Genomic DNA, 24,162 nt, shown 5'->3' on the forward strand with positions numbered 1-24,162 from the left:
TCTGGTCTAGGGCAGGGGAATCTCTTCTAAGGTTGGGGTTCTGGGTCCTTGGCCCTAGAACCTGGGGGATTTCTTCTACCTTCTCACATCAGGCTTAACACCTCCTGCCTCCTCTGCCTCCCCAGCAGCATCTCTGTGGGAAGCAAATGTTGCAAAATCATTTATGAGTTGGGGCAGGGAGGTGGGGCGGCACCTGCCAGGCTCAGGCAGCCCCAAGGTGCCACAGGAAGGGAATCTGATTCAGCACTGGGCCACGATCCAGCCTCGCTCCACCCAGTGGGCCAGGACTGCTGCTTCCCCGCCCATGCTTTGGGCAACGGGGGCCTGAATGCCAGTCTCCTGTGTGGTCTCTGGGGAGGAGGGTGATTTGACCCTGGTTTACCCTTCTATCAACATTTCACACACATTTACAAACACAGTATCCTGTATGAGTATCACTACACAATCCCAGGCTCCTGTTTCCTCCACGCCTGTAACTCACCCACTGTTTCGGGAGCCCTGCTCTGCCTGAGTGTGAGGACAGCCTTCTCACCCCATGTCCTTATCCAGGCTTAGCCAATGTTCCTCCGAGGCTGGTTCCCTGGGCCAGAGGTAACTGCGGTGGCAGCTGGGTGAGCAGGCCAGGTGGCCCTAGGGGAGCCCGCCACCAGCCCGGCTTTTGCCCTGAGCCAGCAACTGCCTGGCCAAGTTACCCAACTTCCTGGTCAATCCCTGGCTCAGCAAAGACAGGCTCAGGGAAGGGAATGAGACCACAACATCCCACTGCTCAACGCTGAGGCCGCTCAAAGCAACTTCCCTCTTTACAGACCGCAAAGGCATGAGCGGAAAAGGCCAAATCTCAGTGGCAGAGAGAGGCGGTGGAACTCCTTTGTTCAGAAGAAAGCGTCAGGCACTATTTCTCCTTTTCTCTTGCTCTAACAGGCCATAGATACGTGATTTGTTCTGGGAAAGAGGTGCTCTGGGTCCACTCTTTGGATCGCAATATGTTCAGCTTTTTTTTTTTTTTTTTCCTGAAGACAACTTCCTCAGGCCATGTCCCAAGTCCCCAGAACCTTTCCTCCATCAAAGTGCACCTTACCTGTGGCCCTTTGTCACACTTCAAACCAAGAACATAACTTCTGTCCCTCCAGGGGATGACACGGTGGGTTACTAGGGCTTTTTTTCTGTGTAGGTGCCCAGTGCTGGACACAGGGAAGTGTGGCAGGTAGCAAATAGACCTGCTGGACTGGGACCTTCTTGGCCCTCTCAGGTTCTCCAGGCAGCAGCCAGAAGGCCCACTTAAAACACGAATGGAGTCGTGGGTTCTGCCTCACCTCATTGGCCTGGCTGCCAGCCTCTTCATTCTCTCCTTGGCTGCTCTGCCTTGTCATACATGGTCCTTTGCTCCTTCCCACTTCCCAGCCTTGGCTCTGCTGTTCTCCCTGCCAGGAAACTGCCCTGGCCAGCAATCACCCATCCGTCAGGTCCTAGCTCCCCTGGGAAGCTGCTCCAAGTCTGGGTCCTCTTGGTCCCCTCTGCCAAAAAGGGCCCATCTAGTGACAGGCAGTAGACACCTGGGTCCCAGTGGGGCTGTGGGGCTGTGGGGCAGGCCTGGAGTCAGGCTCTGTGAGAGTAACTGGCCCAGACACAAGCAGACGCCCTTGCTCATGCCTATTCTCGCAGGCCCGGACTCCCGGCTTTGGGGCTGACTCTGGGTCAGCAGGGAGTGCCCTTGAACTTGCTGAGAGAGGATCATTCATTGCCAACATGGGGATGTGCCCCTGTGGTGTAGCTGGAGGCCCAGCCCCACAGAGTGTGGCCTGTGCCTGGGAATTGATGGAGTCGCTGTGTTCTCCTTCCAAACAGTGCCAGCTGAGTCAGTTATTTTCAAATGAAAGGCAAGAATGAGCTCTAGGTTGTAGTTGCTGATTCTTAATGGGCCACTGGATGCCTTTAGGCCAAGGCCACTGCCTGGGGTTCATTTTCCTTATCTGTAATGGACCAACATGGAAAAAAGTGGCCAGATTCTCCCGAAGGTAGACAGGCTTCTGGGCCCTGGGCGGAAGTACATGGCTGTTGACATGGGGGTGTGCTGTGGCAGTGATAAGTGATGTCAGGCAGGTTCCCCCTGTGTGGGACCTTCCTGTCCTCACCGCATCCCCACTGAACAAGTGGGAAACAGGCCCAAAGAGGGATGATCAGGACAGTCAGGATGGGGGCCGGTTCAAGCCTTCACTCCAAACTCCATACCCCAGGTGCGATCCAAACACTGCGATGTCAAGACCAAGTTTGTCACTCGTGTACCCTGCACCATGTGCCCTGCCATCAAGAAGCGGTCGTGTCCCCCAGGCTGGCTTCGGGACTTCCCAGAGAAGATATTACAGGACTGCCAGTGCGGACTGCTTCCGGGAACATCTCCTGGGGAGGCAGGGAATCAGGGAGAGTCTGGCAAGCTTGGGGAGTGAGGGCAAGGCCTCACTTACACCCTCTGTCAGCCCCTCTGAGGGAGCACAAATGGGCAGGGGGAAGGGATAAGAGAGCAGGGTGTTCCTTGGGTGCCTACTACCTGTGAGGCCCAGGGCCAGCCCAGGCAGGGGGAGGAGGGGTAAGGACTCCTGAAATGGCTGAGGGAGGCTGGGCTGGGGGGCCCTCCCACCACATCTCCCAGCCTCCCTCTGTCCCCAGCTACGAGGTAAAGCTGGGGGACTCTGTAGTGTCCATGAGAGGCTGCAGCCTGGAGTGCTGGAGGAACGAAGTACAGAAGGCCTGCTGCCCTGGCTACTGGGGGTCCCAGTGCTATGGTATGAGGGGTGTACAGCCTTGCTCCTGTGCCCCAGATGCCACCTGGGCTCCCCATCTGCAGCAAGGCACTTGGGGTCAGGGCTAAATGAAGAGCTTTTGAGGTATAATTGTGTTCTGGGGCTTATCTACAGAGTGCCCGGGGGGTGCAGAGAACCCATGCAGTGGACACGGGACCTGCCTGGATGGCATAGACAGAAACGGGACCTGTGTGTGCCAGGTAAGGACCAGGTAGGTCTGGGGTGGGGCGCAGTGGTGAGGCCACACTGACTTGGTGCCTCCCTCTGCCAGGAGAACTTCAGTGGGTCAGCCTGCCATGAGTGCCGCGACCCCAACCGGTTTGGGCCTGACTGCCGGTCAGGTGAGCACTGGCAGGGCAGAAGGGCATGGCAAGTGACCCACCCCTGGGACCCACTTCTTACAACCAGCCCCCACTAGGCTATTCTTGGAGGCAGCCTCTGGGAAGTCCTGAGCTCCTGGGTTGGGCCAGGCAACTCCCAACAGCCAGGATCCATGGTCCTGGATCACAACTCTACTCTTGAGCTTGTGCCTGCCAGAGCTGAGTTGTGGAGGTGTGGAGGGCAGGGATTCATTGTTCCTTTTTCCCTGTGAGGTTGTGGGGTCTCACCTGACCCTGTTTGTTCCTCCCAGTGTGTAGCTGTGTGCATGGTGTATGCCGTAAGGGACCACTCGGGGATGGAAGCTGCCTGTGCTTTGCGGGGTACACTGGACCCCTCTGTGACCAAGGTGAGTGCTGCTGGGCAGCAGGTCTCTGCCACCAGAGCAAGAGAGGCCAAGTGGGTGCAAGATGGGCTTGTACTTCAGCAGAACCACTGCCTACAGCCTCATTTCCAAATAGGACAGCATTCAGCTGGTTGGAGGGAGGAGATGTTATTCAGGAACTCCCCTGCCCAAGGCCCAGAGAGGGCAGGGCCCTGGCCAGAGGCACACAGCCAATCCCACAAAGCAGCTTTGCTCCTCTGTTCCTCCCCAAACTGGCCATTCACGCCACCATGGCTCTCTCTTTTCTCTACTCAGAGCTGCCTGTCTGCCAGGCCCTGCACTGTCCCCAGAACTCACAGTGTTCTGCAGAGTCCCCCACCTGCCACTGCCTGCCTGGCTACACCAAGCAGGGCAGTGAATGCCGAGGTAAGTGTGTGACTGAGACCAGGAACCTCAGCTCAGGTGAGCAGATGCTGGGAGGTCATCCTTTTAAAGCAGCAAGTTCAATCTGGCCATTTATGAGGACAGAAAATGAGGGGAACAGAGCCTGTCCCCAAGGTCAAGATCAACTGGCTCACCCCAATTTTGGGCTATCCTGGTGGAAGCTGTGGGGAAGCAGGGCTGCACAGCACTTGGCTCACTGGGCTCTCTCTACCCTGGCAGGTCCTGACCCCTGCTCACCATCGCTCTGCTCGCCACTGGCCCAGTGCTCGGTGACCCCCAGTGGGCAGCCAGAGTGTCGCTGCCCCAAGAACTACCATGGTGATGGGAGGGTGTGCCTGCCACAGGACCCCTGCACCACCAACCATGGGGGCTGCCCCAGCAACTCCACCGTGTGTGTGTATCAGAAGCCAGGCAAGGTGATCTGGGGCCCTGGGCGGTTGCCTCACAGCCCCCACCCACTCCTTCTGGCTGTGGGACCTGGGTAAATCCCAGGCCTTCTGGGCACCTCAGCTGCCTCGTTGCAGAGCTGCAGGTGGATGAAAGCCCTCTCACTGGGGTGTGGTTGTAGGGGCTGAGCAGAACTCTGGGTGCTGGGGGTTCTCATGGCCATGCTGTCACCCTCTACCCCTGCCTGGTGGAGCAGGCCTCTTGCTCCTGTAAGCCAAACCTGGTCAGTATCAACGGCAATGCCTCAGCGGGTTGCTTTGCCCACTGCTTCCCCCACTCCTGTGACCGGTCAGCTACCTGCAAGGTGACCCACGATGGGAAGATCAGGTGGGCACCAGGATCTTGAATAGGGGTCACCGGGGGCAGAATAGTGGGTGGGCTGGGAAGGGGGAGGTATGTTGGGTTCATCCTCAGCCAAGGGCCACCTGTGGGGTAGCTGTGTGGGGGACTGGCCACACACCCTGACTTGACCAGTCCTACCCATACCCCCAGCTGTGTGTGCAAGGAGGGCGAGGTGGGGGATGGGCGTGCCTGCTACGGACACCTCCTCCAGGAGGTACAGAAGGCCGGTCAGGTCGGCGTGGTGTTCCTGAGGCTGAGAATCGCCTTCGCCATACTGGGTGCGTTGCCTCCACAACCTGCCTGTGACCCTGCCCTGGTTCCCGCACTCCTGGCAGGGAGGGAAGGACAGGGGGACTCCACAGAGATGTGGAAACAGAGTGGATTGTGGTGGGTGCAGGTACTGATACCCTTATCTTCCCTATACCCAATGCTTCTCACCTTGACCCCCCAAAACCCAGGACTGACGCCTGAGGGTCTTTCCAGATCCATTCTGATGTGCCCTTTCTTGCCCTCTCCCACAGACCATGGCTGCCGGGAGCTTCTCACCACCTCAGGACCATTCACTGTGCTGGTGCCGTCCATCTCAGTCTCCTCCAGGACCATAAACGTGAGCGCCTCCCACCAGGGAGCCCATACAGGTCCTTGCTTCCTCCTGGACCCTGCCTGGCTTCAGGGCCTGAGAGTGTCCCTTCTCCATACTCTGGGGAAGTGAGGCCCAGGAGCCAGCATGGCCCCCTGCATTGCTCAGGATGGGGTGACCCGAGGAGGACAGCCCGCACCGGGCCCACTCGGCACCGAACCCCCTGTGCCCGCAGGCCTCCCTTGCACGGCAGCTCTGCAGACAGCATGTCATCGCAGGTCAGCATGTACTGGAGGAGTCAGGGACCCAGCACACACGCCGGTGGTGGACGCTGGCTGGGGAGCAGATCACTGTCACCTTCAACCGCTTTATGGTAAGGGGGAACCTCAGCCTAGGGACCAGAGAAGTCTCGGGTGGGGGACATAGCCCAGGGAAAGTGTGGAGGTGGGATGGAGCCCCAGAAGTATGAGCCAGAGGCCTTGGATCTCAGCAGAAATACACTTACAAGTATGAAAATGAGCCCCAGCAGACATTCACCATCCAAAAGGCCAACTATCCAGCAGCCAATGGGGTCTTCCACGTGGTCACTGCTCTTCGGCAGCAGTCCCCCCCAGAACTCCCTGAGGACCCCAAGGTAAGCCAGTGCCCTCCCCTTCCCACCCTGGGTGCTAGGTGACCTCTGGCCCCCAGAGAGTTCAGAGAAGGGGGCAGAGGCAGTTATGGAACACAGCTCCCCTCACCCTCTTCTCCCAGCCCCTCATGCTCATCCCTTCCTATAGAGAACCATCAGCCAGATTCTTGCCTCCACCGAGGCCTTCAGCCGCTTTGAAACCATCCTGGAGGTGAGTTCCTACCCTACATGATCTCATTGCCCAGAGTCTGCCCCCACTGATCTGGGCTTCTAGAGTAGAAGAGGCCTTTGCTCATGCCATACCCTAGAGCCTATCCATCACCACCCTGAGGTTCTGCAGTAGTAAGGGCCCATTGCTGAATCTCCCACTTAGTCCTGTAGGAGTTTCCGGTGGGTGGGTCAAGAGCAGGGCCCCTCCAGTCAGGGCTCAGAGGTGGGGCGGGCCTTGGAGCCCCCCTGAGCCTCCCTCCCACCACCACAGAACTGTGGGCTGCCCTCCATCCTGGATGGGCCTGGGCCCTTCACAGTCTTTGTTCCAAGCAATGAGGCTGTGGACAGCTTGCGCGACGGCCGCCTGATCTACCTCTTCACAACAGTAAGCTTGGTGGGGAGAAGGGACTGTGGATGTGAGGGTACCAGGACCTCCAAGAGACAAACCCTCTGTCCCCTGCCAGGGTCTCTCCAAACTGCAGGAGCTGGTGAGGTACCACATCTACAGCCATGGCCAGGTGAGATGTTCCCCTCCAAGAAGGTGACCAGCTGCACCTGCTGCTGGACTGTCTTGGGAGTATGTGTGTGTTGGGGGTCCCCATCTGGACTGTCAGAGCCCAAAGGAGAGCCCGGGGCCCAAGGCAGTATCTAGGACTTACCTGGGTAGCACTGGGCATGGCCCCAAGGGGTGCCAGTGGCCAGCCTAAGGCCACCCTCTCCTTTGCCCCAGCTGACTGTTGAAAAGCTCATCTCGAAGGGTCGAGTCCTCACCATGGCCAACCAGGTCCTGGCTGTGAACATCTCTGAGGAGGTGAGATCCCTGGGTATCTGGAGCAAAGGGGCAGGTGCAGAGCTGGTGATGGCTGGCCAGTTGGTTAGCCTCTTTCAGACCTGCCTTTGTGCTCTGAGCCCATGTAGGGTAGGATGGGGGAGTCATATGGGGAGGCAGGCGCCTCTCCTGGGCACTTACAGCAGGAGGACTCTAAGGAGGAGGGTGAGCACTTGGGGGGAGAACTCCCTGTGGCAGGAACCGCGGGTAATGGAGTGGAGACCAGAGTAGTCTGCCTGAGGGGAAGCATTGCTGCAAGAAGGGAGGAGACAGCCTGCTGGCTGGGCCTTCAATGGGCACCAAGCTGCACAGGGGCCAGCGAGACCGGACTGGGCCGGTGGGGCCTTCTGGGGAGGGTGGGTGGCACACTGGGCTCTGCTGCAGGGGCGCATCCTGCTGGGACCCGAGGGGATCCCTCTGCGAAAAATGGATGTTCTGGCTGCCAATGGGGTGATCCACGTGCTAGAGGGTGTGCTGCTGCCCCCGACCATCCTGCCCATCCTGCCCAAGCACTGCAGTGAGGAGCAGCACCAGATTGTGGCAGTAAGTGCACACCCAGAGCCTGAGCCTCGAGAGGCCTGGCGCCGCTCATGTAGGGGGTGTCTTCCCAGGGAGAGGTGCCTTTCTCTAGTCCTCCTCAAATGAGTAAGTGGGCTGACCATGACTCTGGGGACCAGGTACAAAACCCCAAGAATCTGCCAGGATACCCCCATATCAGTTCTCAGCAGTCCTATTGATTGCACCTATGAAGTCACTCATGCATCTTCCAGATCTCCTCCTCCGAGCTCCCTGCCAAGGCCTGTGATTCCCTCACACCCAGCTCCCCCCCCTGCGGGATCTTTGCTCCTGCTTTTCCTTCTGCCCAGAATGCTACCCCTGGCCCCCTGGGGTGGACCTCCTCTCCTGTCTCAGGTGTCCTCTCAGTGTCACTTCTGTATGTGCTGAATTAACCACCATGACTAACCCCTCTGCCCCGCCTCCCTCTCTGCGGCCCAGGGCTCCTGTGTAGACTGCCAAGCCCTGAACACCAGCACGTGTCCCCCCAACAGTGTGAAACTGGTGAGCATCCCTTGACCCAGCGGTGGGGCTGATTCCCCCACCCCAGTGAGATTTCTGCCTTGGGTCATGGTGGGGAGGGGCAGGAGGTTCAGCCTGAGGTAGGAATGATGGATCGGGGGGACTGAGGTCCCTTGACTACAGCTGCTTGGTGAAGGGGGCCAGCAGAGGACCCCACACCTGCTGACCAGCCCTGTACCCCACCCTGCCCCCAGGACATCTTTCCTGAGAATTGTGTCTACATCCATGACCCTAATGGGCTCAATGTTCTAAAGAAGGGCTGTGCCCGTTACTGCAACCAAACCATCCTGGTGAGTCTGGTGGGAGAAGGCTCACTCATGCTGGCCTGGAGTGCCTGCTTCTCCTCTCGGTGCCAGCCTGGGGCTGAGCAGGCTGTCTTCCTCAGAGAGCTGCACTGCATCCCAATGGGAGGAAGGGTGTCCCAGATGGGCTTCACTCAACCCCCCGGTTCTAGGCATGGGGGCAGAAGCAGCCTGGGCTGGGCAGGAGTGACCCCAGATGGACTCTCAGGCATGTTCTGTCTCTTGCAGAAACCTGGCTGCTGCAAAGGCTTCTTTGGGCCTGACTGTGCACAGTGTCCTGGGGGCTTCTCCAACCCCTGCTATGGCAAAGGCAATGTGAGTCCCTGTGGGGCCTGGGACAAGGAGTGGGGGAGACAGAAGCCCCTTCCCAAATCATGCCTGGCTGGGTGTCAGAGGCTTGCCTCCCTCTGGCTTTGCACTCCTTACGTCTAGGCAGTGGAGGCGAGACCAAATTATTTTTACTATTTTAATTAAAAATAGATTTTTTGCGTCTCTTTTCCATTGAGGCTACCAGTCAGTAGATTTCTTTTCTGTTTCTGCCACTTTGTAATTTCAGCACTGCTTTAGCATTTGGCTGTGGAAAACACAGGTGCATAGGTTTCCAGGTGGAACAGAGTCACCCACAAAGCCCCCAGGGCCGGGTGCCTTTTAGGGGGCCAGTTCTTTGATAGCATCAGTGATTTGGAGGGTCTCTTCCAGGGTGAGATCTTCTGAGGGAAATGGGAGCTCAGAGCCAGCCCTGTGGAAAGAGGGGGTGCTGGGGGGAGAGTGTGGAGAGTCCCGTTCCCATGACTGACCCTACCTCCTGCCCACCCCCAGTGCAGTGATGGGGTCCATGGCAACGGGGCCTGCCTCTGCTTCCCAGACTACAAGGGCATTGCCTGCCACATCTGCTCCAACCCAAACAAACACGGAGACCAGTGCCAGGAAGGTAGGTTGTCCACGCCCCGCTGCTTCCCAGGGAAAAAATGTCAGCTCAGAGAGGGGGCTGGGCCCCCAGAGAAGGGGTGAAGGTCAGAGGGAGTGAAGGAGGTTTGGGAACAGAAATAAGTGTTTCCTTATTTCTTTCCTCACATTTTCTATGCCCACCCATGGAGTCTGGCAGATCTCTGGTTTTGCGACCCTGAAGCCAAATCTGCACTGGCGACCCCTTCCCAGCACTCCCCCGGTCACAGCCTGGTTCCCACCCATCCCAACCTGGCCTCAGTCTCCCTGCTGTCATCTCCTCCCTGCAGACTGCGGCTGTGTCCATGGTCTGTGTGACAACCGTCCAGGCAGCGGGGGGGTGTGCCAGCATGGCACGTGTGCCCCAGGCTTCAGTGGCCGCTTCTGCAATGAGTCCTCAAGGAACTGTGGTCCCATGGAGCAGTCCCAGCAGTGCCACCTGAATGCCCGCTGTGTCAGCCAGGGTGGTGTCACCAGGTGGGGACTCTTGCTTCCCTATCCATGACCCCACTTGTCCATTGCTCAGCTTCTAGCTTTTTCCACCACCTTACCGGAGGCCTATCATTCATCCCTCTGCCTCTGTGCCCAGGTGCCTCTGTCTCGATGGCTTTGAGGGTGATGGCTTCTCATGTACACCCAGCAACCCCTGCTCCCACCCAGATCGTGGTGGCTGTTCAGAGAACGTTAGTCTGTTGCTCCTCCCCTAAAGCCCTCCCCCAGGGGTGGGAGATGGCCTTCCCTTGCCTTCTGCCTGCTGCCTGCTTGAGTTGAGCTATGAACCCATGGCCTTCACAGGCTGAGTGTATCCCCGGGACCCTGGGCACCCACCACTGTACATGTCACAAAGGCTGGAGTGGGGACGGCCGTGTCTGCGTGGCCATTGATGAGTGTGAGCTGGACGCACGTGGGGGCTGCCACGCCGACGCCCTCTGCAGCTATGTGGGACCTGGGCAGGTGAGATGCAGGAGGCCCAGGGACAGCAGAGTCAGGTAGAAGCCTCCATACTGGGAAACTCTCCTTCCAGCCCATCTGATTCTAGGAGCATCCACTCCCAGAACTCAAGTTCAGATCTTGAGCCTCAGACACAAATGAGAATGTGGTTCTAAAACATGGAGGCCCACAAGCTGGAATTAGCTCGTTCTTTCACTCATTGTTTCCCATGTGTTCTCAGGCGCCTGTGACATGCTAGCCCCTGTTCTAGACTTAGGAATTTAGTGCTGAGCAAAGCAGGAAGAGACTCCCAAGGGGAATGACCCCAAAATCTTCACACTCATGGGAATCTGGCTCTAGAACTTTGCCATTTCAGGCTCTAGTTACAGGATCTCAGAGCCTAGAACCCTCCATGGGAAGTATTTCAGGCCTGATAAACCTGAACATGTCATATGCCATTGGGAGGCCAGGCCCAGCAGGTTCAAGTTTAGCCTTTATATGGCACAGGACTGTGCAGGAACCCCTGGGTCTACTCTTCTCCAAACCCCACTCTGGTACAGGCCACCAGCCCAAGGGCCTAAGCACTGAGAACTCAGATGAGTGCCTGACTCTATCAGGAGCTTTAAAATTCAGAGCTGAGGATTGGAATAAGCAGGGAGAGAGGCCTTCAACTTGCAAACGAGGGCAACTGAGGTCTGTGGAGTCCCACCAGTCACTTGTGTGCAGTGCAGACAGGCCCAAGCAGCCCAGCAAGGTCGCAGGGTTGGAGGTCAAGCCCTGGGGCTAGCCTTGCCAGTAACCTCACCATATACCACTGACCTCGATGACCCTGGCACAATTCCAGGCTTGAGAGCTGAGAGGTCCTGAGTCTCCATGGATGCTTCCCCTGGTGTCATTACTTCCTGAACTCTTCATGACAGCCAGTCTCCCCTTCGGGCCTCAGTCTCCCCATCTGGAACATGGAACGCTAAGGGTGGCGCTGGGAGAAGCTCTCCTGGGATCCAAGCAAGCCTCCCAGGAGACAGTGCACACCAAGAGCTGGGGAGTGGAGGAGGAAAGGGTGGGGTGCTCATGGTCCTCTTCTCCCCCTGCCCTCCAGAGCCGGTGCACCTGTAAACTGGGATTCGCTGGGGACGGCTACACGTGCAGCCCCATAGATCCATGCCTGGCTGGCAATGGTGGCTGCCATGACCTGGTGAGGTGGGGGAAGGGCTCAGAGCCCCCAGAGGTTCTCCTGGGTAGGCCTTAGCTGCAGTTCTCACTTTCCTTGTGTATCTCTGTTTCTGGCTGGATTGGGATCTTTTTTTTTTTTTTTTAATTAATTTATTTATTTATACAAGCACTGGGTACAGTCAGAAGCGCGGGAGGGTGAGAGAATTCACCAGAGCCAGAGCGGGGAGCAGAGCAGGCAGAAGGACCGAAGTACACTACTGAGGGGAGCAGCGGGCGGCAGGAGAGGTCTGCGCACCATGTGGGACCCTCACCCAGTGGTCGGGGACCAGCCGGGGATTGAACCGGAGCTGCAGAGTCCGCGGGCAGCTTCGCAACCCAGCGCTCAACTGCTGAGCCACCAGGGAGGCCCTGGATTGGGATCTTTCTAAACCCATAATCCAATCATGTTACTCTTGTCCACAGGGTAGAGATTCACTCCTCCTTACTAAGGCCCAGCCCCTGCCCAGCCTCCTCTCTTCCCCTTGCCCCTATCACCCCCATCCCTTGTTCCTCTAGCCACCCAGTCCTTGCGGTCCCCTGACCTCACTCTGATCTAAATGCCTCCATACTTCTGCCCATATATTCTAGAAGCCTCCCCATGTCACACATTTGGCCTGGCCAGCAACCCCTGCTGTTAGTTGCTCTGAGCGTTCAGGGCTCCTGAGAGCTTCTGCTCATGTGAAGTCTTCAGTTGCCTCGGAGAGCAGGACCAGGCACAAGAACGCAGCAATATGAATGCAGACTGAGGGGATGGAGACAGACAGTGGGGGCGGGTGGCTGGACAGGCAGCGAGCAGGGGAATGAGTGACAAAGGTGAGAGAGAGATGGAAGACAGGTGCTGACCAGCTTGCCATATGGGTGCTGAATAAAGGGCCATGTTTCTGTCCACCCCACCCAGGCCACCTGCCGAGCAGTAGGGGGAGGTCAGCGGGTCTGCAGCTGTCCCCCTGGCTATGGTGGTGACGGCTTCAGCTGCTATGGAGACATCTTCCAAGTAAGTGGCTCCTCTCAAGTACCTCAGGTGGGAGGGGCAGTGCGCAGGGTCCTGGGGTTGGGGGCGGCTCAGCTTTATCTGATGACCTCAGCGGTCTCCCTCCTCTTAGGAGCTAGAAGCAAATGCCCACTTTTCCAGCTTCTACCAGTGGATCAAGGTAGGCCAGGGCAGACTGCTGGGGTTGGGACTCAAATCCTGGAAGCCTATCTGGGTGGAGGTGCTACATAGCACCTTTAGGAGCCTGGGGTCAGGTGACGTCCAGGTAGTGGCCTCCTTCAACACTCCTCCTGTCCCTGCATGCTCTGTGCACAGAGAGCTGGCATCACTCTTCCTGCTGACAGCAAATTCACAGCCCTAGTGCCCTCTGAGTCTGCCATCCGCAGGCTGACCCCCGAGGACCAGGCCTTCTGGCTGCAGCCCAGAATGTTGCCGCAACTGGTCAGGTAAGCAGCTGGGGCCAGGCAGGGGAGAGGGCTTCTATATGAGGCCTGGTCTCTCCCCAGAGGGTCTCAGTTTGTCTTGTGTCCACCCCTTGGGCAGAGCCCTGTCCCACGGGTCTCTATAGGTTACACTAACCTGGTCCCATGGCCTCCCCATGCTGTGCCCCCTCAGGGCCCATTTTCTCCAGGGTGCCCTCTCTGAGGAGGAGCTGGCCCAGCTGGGCAGGAAAGATGTGGCCACCCTGAGCCCCACCATACGCTGGGAGATTCACAACATCAGTGGGGTACGTGGTGACCTCTGGACAGAAAAGGGGACCATCCACAGACGGAACTCAAATAGCTGCAGGCTTCCTAGACCAGGGCCCCCAAGGGATGAGATTGGGGTCCCATAGCAATGCCCAGGGCTGTGCTTGGAGGGTGTGCCTGGGGCATTTTTGATGCTGGGCAGTGTCTTTGGGCCCACAGGGCTGTCTATCCCCCTTTGTCCGCATATGCCCCATCCTCATGCCCAGGTCCTGGTGAGGCTCTGCTCATTTGGTAGGTCCTGAATCTGAGAGGTCTAGGCCAGGTTAGGAGTCACCAGTGGGTGCCCATGTGCCCAGCAGCCTCTCTATTGGTGCTGCACTCACTCTTAAGTGTCTACCTGTACTCACCTGTGACTGAGCTATGCCTGCCTTCTAGAGGGTGTGGGTGCAGAATGCCAGTGTGGATGTGGCTGACCTCCTCGCCACCAATGGCGTCCTACACATCCTCAGTCAGGTATGTCTGAAGGGATGTGTGTGTTCAGGGAAGCTCCTAAGCAGGTCAAGAGGCAATGCCATACTTACCAGCCCCACGTCCCATACCAGGTCTTATTGCCTCCAAGAGGGGATGTGCTGGGTGGCCAGGGCTTGCTGCAGCAGCTGGACTCTGTGCCTGCCTTCAGACTCTTCCGGGAGCTGCTACAGGTAAGAGCAAGAGGAGAGGGTGGGGGGGCCTCCCTGGTGGCCTAGGGGCTACTTCTACGGCCTGAGCTCAATCCCTGGCCAGGGAGCTACCCCGCATATGGTGCAACAGTCCTGTCCTGCCCCCTGCTTAGCAGTGTATTTTAGTCAATCCACCTGTTCTGCACCCCACTCTATCTCTGAAGAATCCTCTCACCCCCCACACCACTGGTCTACACCCCAGTTTTTCTAAGCAAAAATAAGTAATTTTTTTTTAAAAAGGAGATGGGGGCTGCTGATGAGGGATGTTCTCCTGGAGCTGACTGATTAGGACTAAGGGCCTTTATGGCCATCCCTGACCCCTGATTCCTGCCCCTAGCACCATGGGCTGGTACCCCAGATTGAAGCTGCCACGGCCTACACCATCTTCGTGCCCACCAATCACTCACTGGAGGCCCGGGGCAACAGCAGCAGCCTGGTGAGGCCACTGGGATGGGGCAGCCAGAGGGGTAGGGTGAAGTCTGGAAGTCTTGTGGCAAATGACCACGGGACAGAGCTGTGGAGGGAACTTGGTAGTCCGGGAACCCCCTGAGCCTCTCTTTCCCCCCAGGATGCAGATACAGTGCGGCACCATGTGATCCTGGGGGAGGCGCTCTCCACGGAAGCCCTGCAGAGGGGGGGACACCGCAACTCGCTCCTGGGGCCTGCCCACTGGCTTGTCTTCTACAACCATAGTGGCCAGGTTCGCAGAGGGGCAGCAAGGAGACCCTATCTGGGATATTCTGCTCTTGGAGATCCCCTACCTGGGAGTCTCTGACCTCTGGTCCTGGAACCACCCGTGCTGGGAGACCCCTCTGTGGAGATACCCCCACCTGGGTGGTGGTGGGTACGTGGTTCAGCCTCCTATCCCACTCCCTAGCCCGAGGTGAACCACGTGCCACTGGAAGGCCCTTTGCTGGAGGCTCCTGGCCGCTCACTATATGGCCTGTCGGGGGTCCTGACGGTGGGCTCAAGCCGTTGCCTGCATAGCCACGCCGAATCCCTGAGGGTGAGAGGCTGGGGCCAGAAGGCGGCCAGGCAGTTCTGAACTGGGAGGTGATGGCTGGCTGGTGGCCAGCAGGGAGGGGCACTTGGTCAGAGGTGGGAGAGCTGTCCCTGGAGGAAAGTAGGTAGGTTTGGGGATGCCCTCCCAGGACCACCTGACACTGCCCTCCCTCTCCCAGGAGAAATGTGTAAATTGTACCCGGAAATACCGCTGCAGTCAGGGCTTCCAGCTACAGGTGAGGCCCGGCTTAGCACCATTCCAGCCCCTTTCCGCTTGCTCCCACTGCTCCCCGGTGTCTAACTCTCCCCGCCCCCAGACCCAGTCTGCTCACCTAGAGTTGGGAACTGGACCTGTGTGGGCTGACTGACTTCCTGGGCCAGGGGTAGGAGGCCTGGGTCCAGAGGAGGCCTCTTAGACCTGTGGCCTGAAAGCTGTAATCCTGTGGCGCAGACCTGGCTCCTGCCCACCTTCTCATCTGCCCCTCCTGCCTGTGTGCTTCGCCACTGATACCAACAGTCTGTCTTCCCATTCACTGGCCCAATCACTGGCTGAGCCCTCCTGCCTGTCCCCACTTGTAGCGCACCCCCAAGAAGAGCTGTTTCTACAGATCTGGCTACACCGTCTCCCTGGGCTGTTCTTACACATGTGCCAAGAAGATCCAGGTTTGCTCTGAAGCTCTCCCTCACCCCCAACTCTTTGACCAGAGAAGAGGTGTATTAGATTACATTTCTAATTGAATTTCTAAGGCTGTGACTAGGGTGAGGCTTGCCAAGCAAGGGCCTGGGGGAAGAGAACGGCCAGTGTTTGTCCCTCAGGGAGTGGGGAGGTGGAGAGGCATAAAGCCTGGGGCTGACACCACCCATCAAGCTCCACGGGCAGCAACTGGGCCCAGTACCGCCTCACTGTGGGATCAAGGCAGAGCCCTTCCCTGCTTGAGTTTTTTTCCTCAAGCCGGGGGCAGAGGGCTGGCAGAGAGGGTGTTCTCCATGTTCCTGGTTCCAACTTGCTTTGCTCTATGACTTTGTGGTTCTATGACTTTGTGGTATCGGGAGCTGCCCTCTCGTGTCCCTTGCCCGTGACATCTGGCCCGGCCCGTGCTGGCCTCTCTGAACCCCTCTCTGCAGGTACCTGACTGCTGCCCTGGCTTCTTTGGCACACTGTGTGAGCCATGCCCAGGGGGCCTGGGTGGTGTGTGTTCAGGCCACGGGCAGTGCCAGGACAGGCTACTGGGCAGTGGGGAGTGCCGCTGCCATGAGGGCTTCCATGGAACAGCCTGTGAGATGTGTGAGCTGGGCCGATACGGGCCCAACTGCACTGGAGGTAAGGACTGGGGAGGTGGGCAACTTGAGAGAGGATGGCAGGCATGGAGGCACCCCAGCAGGGGCTGGATGAGGCCCTGGATAACTCCTGTTCTTGTTTCTCCCACTCCCAGTGTGTGAATGTGCCCATGGCCTGTGCCAGGAGGGGCTGCGAGGGGATGGAAGCTGTGTCTGCTATCTGGGCTGGCAGGGTCTCCGCTGTGACCAGAGTGAGTGGCCTCAAGAGGGAGAGGCTGGTGACTCCTGGGGAGGTGGTTTCTGGGTCCAGCTGACCAGGACCATCCTCCTATTCCAGAAATCACTGGCTCTCAGTGCCCAGAGAAGTGTGATTCCAATGCCAAGTGAGTGCACCCAGCCTGGGACAGGTGGGCAGGGCACTGGTGTCATGGCAGGTACAGGCTGAGCTGTTGCCATTCCCTCCTAGCTGCATCCAGGACTCAGCAGGAGCCCCCGTCTGTGTCTGTGCCGCGGGGTACTCGGGCAATGGCATCTCCTGTTCAGGTCCAGACACACTGATGCCCCTGGGCCCTCCTGAAATTTTTGGGTGACTTCCCCACAGGCCTTCCTCACTCCCTTTCAGTCCAGTTTCTATTGCCGTCCCATCTTGGGTCTCCCCCGCCTTTTCCTTTCTCCCAAGCCCTCCTCCCCGGCCCATCCCATTCCTTTGCCTGGTCCTCACAACTCTCTGGAATCATCTACCCCTAGAGGTGGACCCCTGTGCCCATGACCATGGGGGCTGCTCCCCTCATGCCAACTGCACCAAAGTGGCACCTGGGCAGCGGACATGCACTTGCCAAGATGGCTACATGGGTGATGGGGAGCTGTGCCAAGGTGAGGCTGGGATCCCCAACATGGGTGTGTGAAGAAGGGCCTGGCCTCAGCGATCTGAGTGTGACCAGGGCTGAGAGGCACACAGGTGTGGGAACTAAGGGTGCTGAGAGAGCAGGGGATGAGGACATGAATGGACAGGTGGGAAGGTGGAGGGGCTGCCCAGGGCCACCCCTCATTCCAGTGTCTCTTCCCCAGAAGTTAACAGCTGTCTCATCCACCATGGGGGCTGCCACATACACGCTGAGTGCATCCCCACAGGCTCCCAGCAGGTCAGCACGGCAGGGGTGCCCACTGGGGCTGGGCCATTCCCTCATAGGGTGGGGCTGCCCAGTAGACCAGGTCCAGGGAGGGAGTGCTTCTTTAGCCCAGGGTCTGGCCAGCTCTTGGGTCCTAGCAGCCCCAGTGATCAGGATTTGGGCTAGGTCTCCTGCAGCTGCCGCGAGGGTTACAGTGGAGACGGTATCCGGACCTGTGATCTCCTGGATCCCTGCTCTAAGGTCAGATCCCAGCCCCAGCCCATGTCACAAGGGGCGGGGACTGAGGCAGGGACCCCCTCCTCAGCCCAAACACAGTCCTAAGGGTATCTGAAGGGTGAGCCACCCTCGCCCCAAGCTCAAGTCTGGCTGATCAGTAGTAAACAGGGCTTTGAGCGCTGGGCAGGGAACTTCCTGACCCCTTCCCCAGGGCTGGCTGGGCCAGGAAAGTCCTGGAAGACTCTGATGCCTCTCTCCTAACCCTGCCTCAGGGCAATGGAGGCTGCAGCCCCTACGCCTCATGCAAAAGCACAGGGGATGGCCAGAGGACATGCACCTGTGATGCAGCCCACACCGTGGGGGATGGCTTTACCTGCCGTGCCCGAGTTGGCCTGGTAATGACGCCTGAGTCTGAACCCCGCCCCCAACCTTGACTGTGCCTCCCCGTGGTCAGACCCCAGGTTTGATTCTGATCCTGCCCATGACCCTTGATTCCACCCCACCCTGACTCAACCCTGATCCATGAGACCCCTTGGCTTTTCTCCCTCATCTCTGCCTTGGTCTGAAGGTGCTGAGACAGGCACCGGGCCCCCAATGGGGACCCCCCCAGAATGTGAGCTGATCCTCACTGTCCCCCTCCCCCAGGAGCTCCTTCGAGACAGGAACGCCTCATTCTTCAGCCTTCATCTCCTGGTGAGTGACCAACTGGCCTCCACTTTCCCCGACCTGCAGGTCTCATCCCTTTCGGGACTGCGTTTTCATGGGGTCAGGGGCTGGGTGACCTAGAGTCTCAGCGCCCCAGTCTGTCTGAAAGATTTGTGGAAGCCTGAGCTGGTCCCAGGTTGTCCCCCTTCCATGTAAGCTGTTCCCTCCCCTGTTCCCGCCCTCACCCCCAGGAATACAAGGAGCTCAAGGGCAACGGGCCTTTCACAATTTTTGTGCCACATGCTGATCTAATAGCCAACCTGTCACAGGTAGGACAGCCTCCTCCCCTCCCCGCCCCCAAGGAAGTTGTGGAGGGATGGGTGCTTTGCGGGGGGTGAGGGGGCACTGCGTGCACAAAGGTGGCAGCCAGGGCTCTCCCTCCCCTTGCACCTCCCACTCCAGGACGAGCTGGCCCGTATTCGTGCCCATCGCCAACTTGTGTTCCGCTACCACGTGGTTGGATGCCGGCGGCTGCAGAGCCAGGACTTGCTAGAGGAGGGCTATGTTACCACACTCTCAGGGCACACGCTGCGCTTCAGTGAAAGGGGGGTGAGGCAGGCCCCGCCCCCACCTAGCCTGCCGAGGGCCCCGGGTACCGCTGTTCTCAAGTCCTGCCCCTGAGCGCTGGGGCCCTACCTTAGGTGTTTAGCACTGTCCTACCTCCCTTGGGCCAGGGCGGGCTTCAATGAGAGGAACGAACCCAACTCCAGACCCCACCACCACCATAGTGGCCCAGGCCAGGGGCAACTTCCAGTACCGAAGCTCATTTTCCCTGGGAGGGAGGTGAGAATTGCCCTCCATCTCCTCCTGGTCCAACCCAGGTTCTGCCCCCACCTGCAGCACCCTGAGCACCTCCCCCCGCCCTGAGTTGGCCTCATTCAGTCCAGTGCCCCACCCCCAAGAGCCTGTGCCCCACCCGCAGGGCAGCTTGTACCTCAATGACTTCGCCCGAGTGGTGAGCAGCGACCAGGAGGCAGTGAACGGCATCCTGCACTTCATCGACCGCGTCCTGCTGCCACCTGATGCGCTACACTGGGAGCCTGATGCTGCCCCCATCCCACGGGTATGACCTGGCACGGGCCTGTGAGCTGGAAGGCAGGCAGGTAGGGACCTGGGAGCCTCAACGCTCAGTACATCTTTCCCCAGAGAAATGTCACCGCTGCTGCTGAGAGCTTCGGTTACAAGATCTTCAGCGGCCTTGTGAAGGTACTGTCCGTGCGGGGGCTGGCTGTGCGCAACTGCGTGTATGCTCACCTGTCCATGCATCGCCAGCCGTGTGCAAACCTGTCCCTGTGTGAGCCCCTCTGTGTGCGCTCATGTGCACAGACCGTGTTGGTGTTGATGAGCCTCCTAGAGTGAGTCCACAGATGTGCTAATATGTGACACATACCTGACTAGTCAAGCAAGGTGTGTGCAAGTCTATCCCTGCATGTGTCCATGTATGGCTGTCTGGGATGGCTAGTGTGTGGCCATTGGAAAGGCCATGAGGGTCCCCACAGTCCTGTCTTGGTTTCTGCTGCCCAGTCCCCTTCTCCACCTGTCTTCTTTTGTGTGTGTGGGACCCTCGCCAGTGGCCGGGGAATGAACCAGCGCTGCAGAGGCTGCAGGCAACCGCTCAACCGCTGTGCTCACCGCTGCGCCACCAGGGGAGGCCCTCCACCTGTCTTCTGATTGGACCGTGGCTGCTACACTTCTGTTCTGCCCAACCAGGTGGCTGGCCTCCTGCCTCTGCTTCGAGATTCGTCCCACCGGCCCCTCACAATGCTGTGGCCTACGGATTCTGCCTTGCAAGCCCTGTCTCCAGACCGTCAGGCCTGGCTGTACCATGAGGACCACCGTGACAAGCTGGCAGCCATTCTTCGGGGTCACGTCATCCGCAATGTTGAGGTCGGTGTACCCCCAGACTTGGACCCTACTGTCTTACCACCCAGCCCCTCTGCCCAGTTCCAACTGTGGTTCCATCTGCTCAGGCCTTCGCATCTGATCTGCCCAACCTGGGCCCCCTCCGCACCATGCATGGGACCCCCATCTCCTTCTCTTGCAGTCGTGCCCGGCCGGTGAGTCTGAGGCTTCATCGAGGGAGACAGGGACGCTCACAAGGATGGGGGGCTGCAGTACACCTGTAGCTCTCATGTACCCCATATCCTCCACCTACAGGGTGAGCTCATGGTGGGCGAGGATGATGCTCGCATTGTGCAGAGGCACCTGCCCTTTGAGGGTGGCCTGGCCTATGGCATCGACCAGCTACTGGAGCCACCTGGCCTTGGTGCGCGCTGTGACCGCTTTGAGACTCGACCTCTGACACTGGTGAGGGAGGCCATCAGCATAGGCGGAATGGGCAGGGACCCATGCCCACCTGTCCTGTCCAGCCACCTGACCTTACCTCCATTCCTTCCAGAAAATTTGCAGCATCTGTGGGCTGGAACCACCCTGTCCTGAAGGCTCACAGGAGCAGGTAAGGGGCTGCGAGCTGGGTAGGGGTTGGGCAGGACCCAGGCACCAAGCTCAGACTGTTTGCAGCGGACTCCTCTTGGCCCAGGGCAGCCCCGAGGCCTGCTGGCGTTATTACTCAAAGTTCTGGACGTCCCCTCCACTTCACTCCTTGGCACTACGCGGTGTTTGGGCCCGACACAGCCTGTGGGGCCAGCCCCAAGGCCTGGGCAGGGGCTGTCACCGCAATTGTGTCACTACCACCTGGAAGCCCAGCTGTTGCCCTGGTCACTATGGCAGCGAGTGCCGAGGTGAGAACATTCCAAGGTTGCAGATACGGCTGACTGGCTTCTTTGGCCCCTCAGGTGGCTAAGGGTGCAGTTCTGGGCATTATACTGAGAAAAATGTTGAGGAGGTCAGGGGCAGGTCTGGGGGTGAGTGGATTTTACCAGGGGAGAATGCACCAAGAGGCAAGAGGGTGAGCGTGGACAGTGCAGGACCTGTGGGAGTACTGGGAGAGCTAGTTGTTCCCCGGGGTGTGGGGGCCTGAAGGTTCTCAAATGTGTGGGACTTGGGGGGGACTGCTACTTCTGGAGGAGGCTTGGCTGCCAATGAGTGGCATGGATGGTGTGCTTGGGCTGAGGATCTTGAGAGCTCCCAACCCGTACCTCAATTCTTCCATCCTATTGCCTAGCTTGTCCCGGTGGCGCCAGCAACCCCTGCAGTGACCATGGTGTGTGCATGGATGGCATGAGTGGCAGTGGGCAGTGCAGATGCCGTTTGGGGTTTGCTGGGACGGCATGTGAACTCTGCGTTCCGGGTGCTTTTGGGCCCCATTGCCAAGGTGAGCCCCAACTTACTCTACCCTGCTCCCCAAATCCCTCAGTCCCCTGTGCCAACTCCATCCTGCCTGTCCTTCTCCCCAGCCTGCCACTGCACCTCCCATGGTCGTTGTGATGATGGCCTTGGGGGTTCTGGTTCTTGCTTCTGTGAAGAGGGTTGGACGGGGTCTCGCTGTGAGGTGCAGCTGGGTGAGTGGCCCTCAAGCTTATGCCCACCCTGCACCCTTGAATACACTTGCACACACCAGTGCATGCCCCAGCTGCACACTCAGTGGGGGCACTGAAGGTGGATGGAAGGGGGTCATCCCAGAGGGCAGCGACTAACGTTATCTGTGGCATGGGCCCTGTGGGACAGAGCTGCAGCCTGTGTGCACCCCACCCTGTGCACCCCAGGCTGTGTGCCGAGTGGGGAACGTTTGCGAGTGCAGCCTGGGCTACGAAGGGGACGGCCGAGTGTGCACAGGTGAGCACGTGCGTGGGGACATTATTGGGAATGTCCCACGCCCTCATGTCACCTGGATCAACCACTCTCCTCTCTCCCAGTGGCAGACCTATGCCAGGATGGGCGTGGTGGCTGTAGTGAGCATGCCAACTGCAGCCAGGTAGGCACGGTGGTCACCTGCACCTGCCTGCCTGCCTATGAGGGTGATGGCTGGAGTTGCCGGGCCCGTGACCCATGCGCAGATGGCCACCGAGGGGGCTGTAGTGAACACGCCGACTGCCTGAACACCGGCCCAGTAAGCAAGCGGGAGCAAAGCAGCCAGGTAGGGAGGCCCCTCAGAATAGCTCCCCCAGTCCCTAAAGGGCACCATCTACTACCCTGCCCCCAGAACACACGGCGCTGTGTGTGTCATGCTGGCTACGTGGGTGATGGACTGCAGTGCCTGGAGGAGTCAGAGCCACCTGTGGACCGCTGCCTGGACCAGCCGCCACCCTGTCACGCAGATGCCACGTGCACTGACCTGCACTTCCAGGGTGTGTTCCCTGCCCACTCCTGTGTCTCTGCTTTACCTTGGGGCTGGCGGCTGACCACGCATCCCTCCCTTCTGCAGAGAAACGGGCTGGTGTCTTCCACCTCCAGGCCACCAGTGGCCCTTATGGCCTGAACTTCTCAGAGGCCAAGGCGGCATGTGGGGCTCAAGGAGCTGTTCTTGCTTCACTCCTTCAGCTCTCTGCTGCCCAGCAGGTGCGTAGAGCCTGGGAGTCTGGAGTCAAGTCCGTGGGGCCCTTCAAGTTGGGCCTTGGGTCTAAGCATCCCCTCCTGCCCCTACAGCTGGGCTTCCACCTGTGCCTCGTGGGCTGGCTGGCCAACGGCTCTGCTGCACACCCGGTTGTTTTCCCTGCGCCAGACTGTGGTGACGGTCGGGTGGGCATAGTCAGCCTGGGCACCCGTGAGAACAAGTCGGAGCACTGGGACGCCTACTGCTACCGTGTGCAAGGTGCATTTACCCCACCATACCCGAGTCCCTGCCCTGCCCACAAATCCACCAACCCACTGACCTGCCTTTCGTGCAGATGTGGCCTGCCGATGCCGTGATGGTTTCGTGGGTGATGGGACCAGCACGTGCAATGGGAAGCTGCTCGATGTACTGGCCACCACTGCCAACTTCTCCACCTTCTATGGTGTATGGAGCAGCCTGGCCTCAGAAGTGGGGATGTGAGACAGTTGGGTTCCCTGGGAAGGGAGCCTGCCCACAGCCCTATCTCCCCACCATCACAGATGCTGCTGGGCTATGCCAATGCCACCTCACGGGGTCTCGACTTCTTGGACTTCCTGAATGATGAGCGCACCTATAAGACACTCTTCGTACCGGTCAATGAAGGCTTTGTGGACAACATGGTAACCAGTGGGTGTGTGGGTAGAGCAGGGCACGACTCCGCCTTCTCTGGCTGGCCTAGGCCAGTAGGCCTTGATTTGCCCACAGACACTGAGTGGCCCGGACTTGGAGCTGCACGCCTCCAACATCACCTTCCTGAGCACCAACGCCAGCCATGGTACCTTGCTCCCGGCCCACTCAGGCCTCAGGCTCATTATAAGTGATACAGACCCTGACAATAGTTCTTGGGCCCCTGTGGTAAGTCAGGATACTGTTCTCCCCTGCTGGCACCAGCCCTCACTCACCCACTGGGCCTGACTCTGGTCTCCTGACAGGCCCCGGGGGCAGTTGTGGTCAGCCGTGTCATTGTGTGGGACATCATGGCCTTCAATGGCATCATCCATGCTCTGGCTCATCCTCTCCTGGCACCCCCACAGCCTGTGAGTTATGGGCGTGGGCGAGGCAGAACAGCAAGGGGCAGGGAGACAGCTTTGGCCAGGTCCTTGCAACCCTTTCTGTTTGCAGCGGGCTGTGGTAAGACCTGAGGCCCCACAGGTGGCAGCAGGTGTGGGGGCTGTGGTAGCGGCTGGAGGACTGCTTGGTCTGGTGGCTGGCGCCTTCTACCTTCGTGCCCGAGGCAAGGCCACAGGTTTTGGCTTCTCTGCCTTCCAGGTAAGGTGGGGTTGACAGGGACCTGGGCCCATGGATCTTGCTTGAGGCCCCTCACTACTCACCCTTCTTTTCCCAGGCTGAAGATGATGCTGAGGACGACTTCTCCCCATGGCAGGAAGGGACCAGTCCAACCCTGGTCTCTGTCCCCAACCCTGTCTTTGGCAGCAATGATGCCTTCTGTGAGCCCTTTGATGTGAGTCTGGGGAGTAGACGTGGAGGGG

The 24,162-nt window shown here is 58.9% G+C and overlaps 1 protein-coding gene across 2 annotated transcripts in view; it reads left to right on the forward strand.

Moving 5' to 3' along the window:
- The window catches only part of STAB1 (stabilin 1), a 28,063-nt gene that overhangs the window by 3,492 nt on the left and 409 nt on the right, over nt 1-24,162 (forward strand). The window contains exons 3-69 of one of the 2 annotated variants that reach the window (XM_037530360.2): nt 2,235-2,371; nt 2,665-2,780; nt 2,913-2,998; nt 3,070-3,139; nt 3,430-3,525; nt 3,817-3,927; nt 4,165-4,361; nt 4,589-4,719; nt 4,885-5,012; nt 5,256-5,341; nt 5,550-5,687; nt 5,805-5,948; nt 6,094-6,156; nt 6,427-6,540; nt 6,620-6,673; nt 6,886-6,966; nt 7,369-7,527; nt 7,981-8,043; nt 8,256-8,351; nt 8,592-8,678; nt 9,183-9,294; nt 9,599-9,785; nt 9,898-9,991; nt 10,104-10,262; nt 11,338-11,433; nt 12,349-12,444; nt 12,554-12,601; nt 12,757-12,887; nt 13,057-13,168; nt 13,566-13,643; nt 13,733-13,831; nt 14,187-14,285; nt 14,418-14,549; nt 14,727-14,855; nt 15,031-15,087; nt 15,431-15,514; nt 15,977-16,172; nt 16,285-16,380; nt 16,467-16,512; nt 16,596-16,672; nt 16,877-17,002; nt 17,198-17,271; nt 17,425-17,499; nt 17,748-17,870; nt 18,121-18,168; nt 18,372-18,449; nt 18,583-18,729; nt 19,103-19,243; nt 19,327-19,386; nt 19,891-20,067; nt 20,151-20,237; nt 20,338-20,487; nt 20,579-20,635; nt 20,720-20,921; nt 21,305-21,454; nt 21,537-21,641; nt 21,808-21,915; nt 21,996-22,189; nt 22,283-22,427; nt 22,505-22,638; nt 22,726-22,891; nt 22,968-23,077; nt 23,173-23,292; nt 23,378-23,527; nt 23,605-23,709; nt 23,795-23,941; nt 24,018-24,134. In XM_037530360.2, the coding sequence (XP_037386257.1) occupies nt 2,235-2,371; nt 2,665-2,780; nt 2,913-2,998; nt 3,070-3,139; nt 3,430-3,525; nt 3,817-3,927; nt 4,165-4,361; nt 4,589-4,719; nt 4,885-5,012; nt 5,256-5,341; nt 5,550-5,687; nt 5,805-5,948; nt 6,094-6,156; nt 6,427-6,540; nt 6,620-6,673; nt 6,886-6,966; nt 7,369-7,527; nt 7,981-8,043; nt 8,256-8,351; nt 8,592-8,678; nt 9,183-9,294; nt 9,599-9,785; nt 9,898-9,991; nt 10,104-10,262; nt 11,338-11,433; nt 12,349-12,444; nt 12,554-12,601; nt 12,757-12,887; nt 13,057-13,168; nt 13,566-13,643; nt 13,733-13,831; nt 14,187-14,285; nt 14,418-14,549; nt 14,727-14,855; nt 15,031-15,087; nt 15,431-15,514; nt 15,977-16,172; nt 16,285-16,380; nt 16,467-16,512; nt 16,596-16,672; nt 16,877-17,002; nt 17,198-17,271; nt 17,425-17,499; nt 17,748-17,870; nt 18,121-18,168; nt 18,372-18,449; nt 18,583-18,729; nt 19,103-19,243; nt 19,327-19,386; nt 19,891-20,067; nt 20,151-20,237; nt 20,338-20,487; nt 20,579-20,635; nt 20,720-20,921; nt 21,305-21,454; nt 21,537-21,641; nt 21,808-21,915; nt 21,996-22,189; nt 22,283-22,427; nt 22,505-22,638; nt 22,726-22,891; nt 22,968-23,077; nt 23,173-23,292; nt 23,378-23,527; nt 23,605-23,709; nt 23,795-23,941; nt 24,018-24,134 (7,581 nt within the window). The remainder of the gene's footprint in view (nt 1-2,234; nt 2,372-2,664; nt 2,781-2,912; nt 2,999-3,069; nt 3,140-3,429; nt 3,526-3,816; nt 3,928-4,164; nt 4,362-4,588; nt 4,720-4,884; nt 5,013-5,255; nt 5,342-5,549; nt 5,688-5,804; nt 5,949-6,093; nt 6,157-6,426; nt 6,541-6,619; nt 6,674-6,885; nt 6,967-7,368; nt 7,528-7,980; nt 8,044-8,255; nt 8,352-8,591; nt 8,679-9,182; nt 9,295-9,598; nt 9,786-9,897; nt 9,992-10,103; nt 10,263-11,337; nt 11,434-12,348; nt 12,445-12,553; nt 12,602-12,756; nt 12,888-13,056; nt 13,169-13,565; nt 13,644-13,732; nt 13,832-14,186; nt 14,286-14,417; nt 14,550-14,726; nt 14,856-15,030; nt 15,088-15,430; nt 15,515-15,976; nt 16,173-16,284; nt 16,381-16,466; nt 16,513-16,595; nt 16,673-16,876; nt 17,003-17,197; nt 17,272-17,424; nt 17,500-17,747; nt 17,871-18,120; nt 18,169-18,371; nt 18,450-18,582; nt 18,730-19,102; nt 19,244-19,326; nt 19,387-19,890; nt 20,068-20,150; nt 20,238-20,337; nt 20,488-20,578; nt 20,636-20,719; nt 20,922-21,304; nt 21,455-21,536; nt 21,642-21,807; nt 21,916-21,995; nt 22,190-22,282; nt 22,428-22,504; nt 22,639-22,725; nt 22,892-22,967; nt 23,078-23,172; nt 23,293-23,377; nt 23,528-23,604; nt 23,710-23,794; nt 23,942-24,017; nt 24,135-24,162) is intronic. The other variant, XM_037530369.2, reaches the window with a different exon arrangement.

Source organism: Talpa occidentalis, unplaced genomic scaffold, assembly GCF_014898055.3.
Source record: "Talpa occidentalis isolate TD23 unplaced genomic scaffold, MPIMG_talOcc4v2.1 talOcc4.10, whole genome shotgun sequence".
Classification (NCBI taxonomy): domain Eukaryota; kingdom Metazoa; phylum Chordata; class Mammalia; order Eulipotyphla; family Talpidae; genus Talpa; species Talpa occidentalis.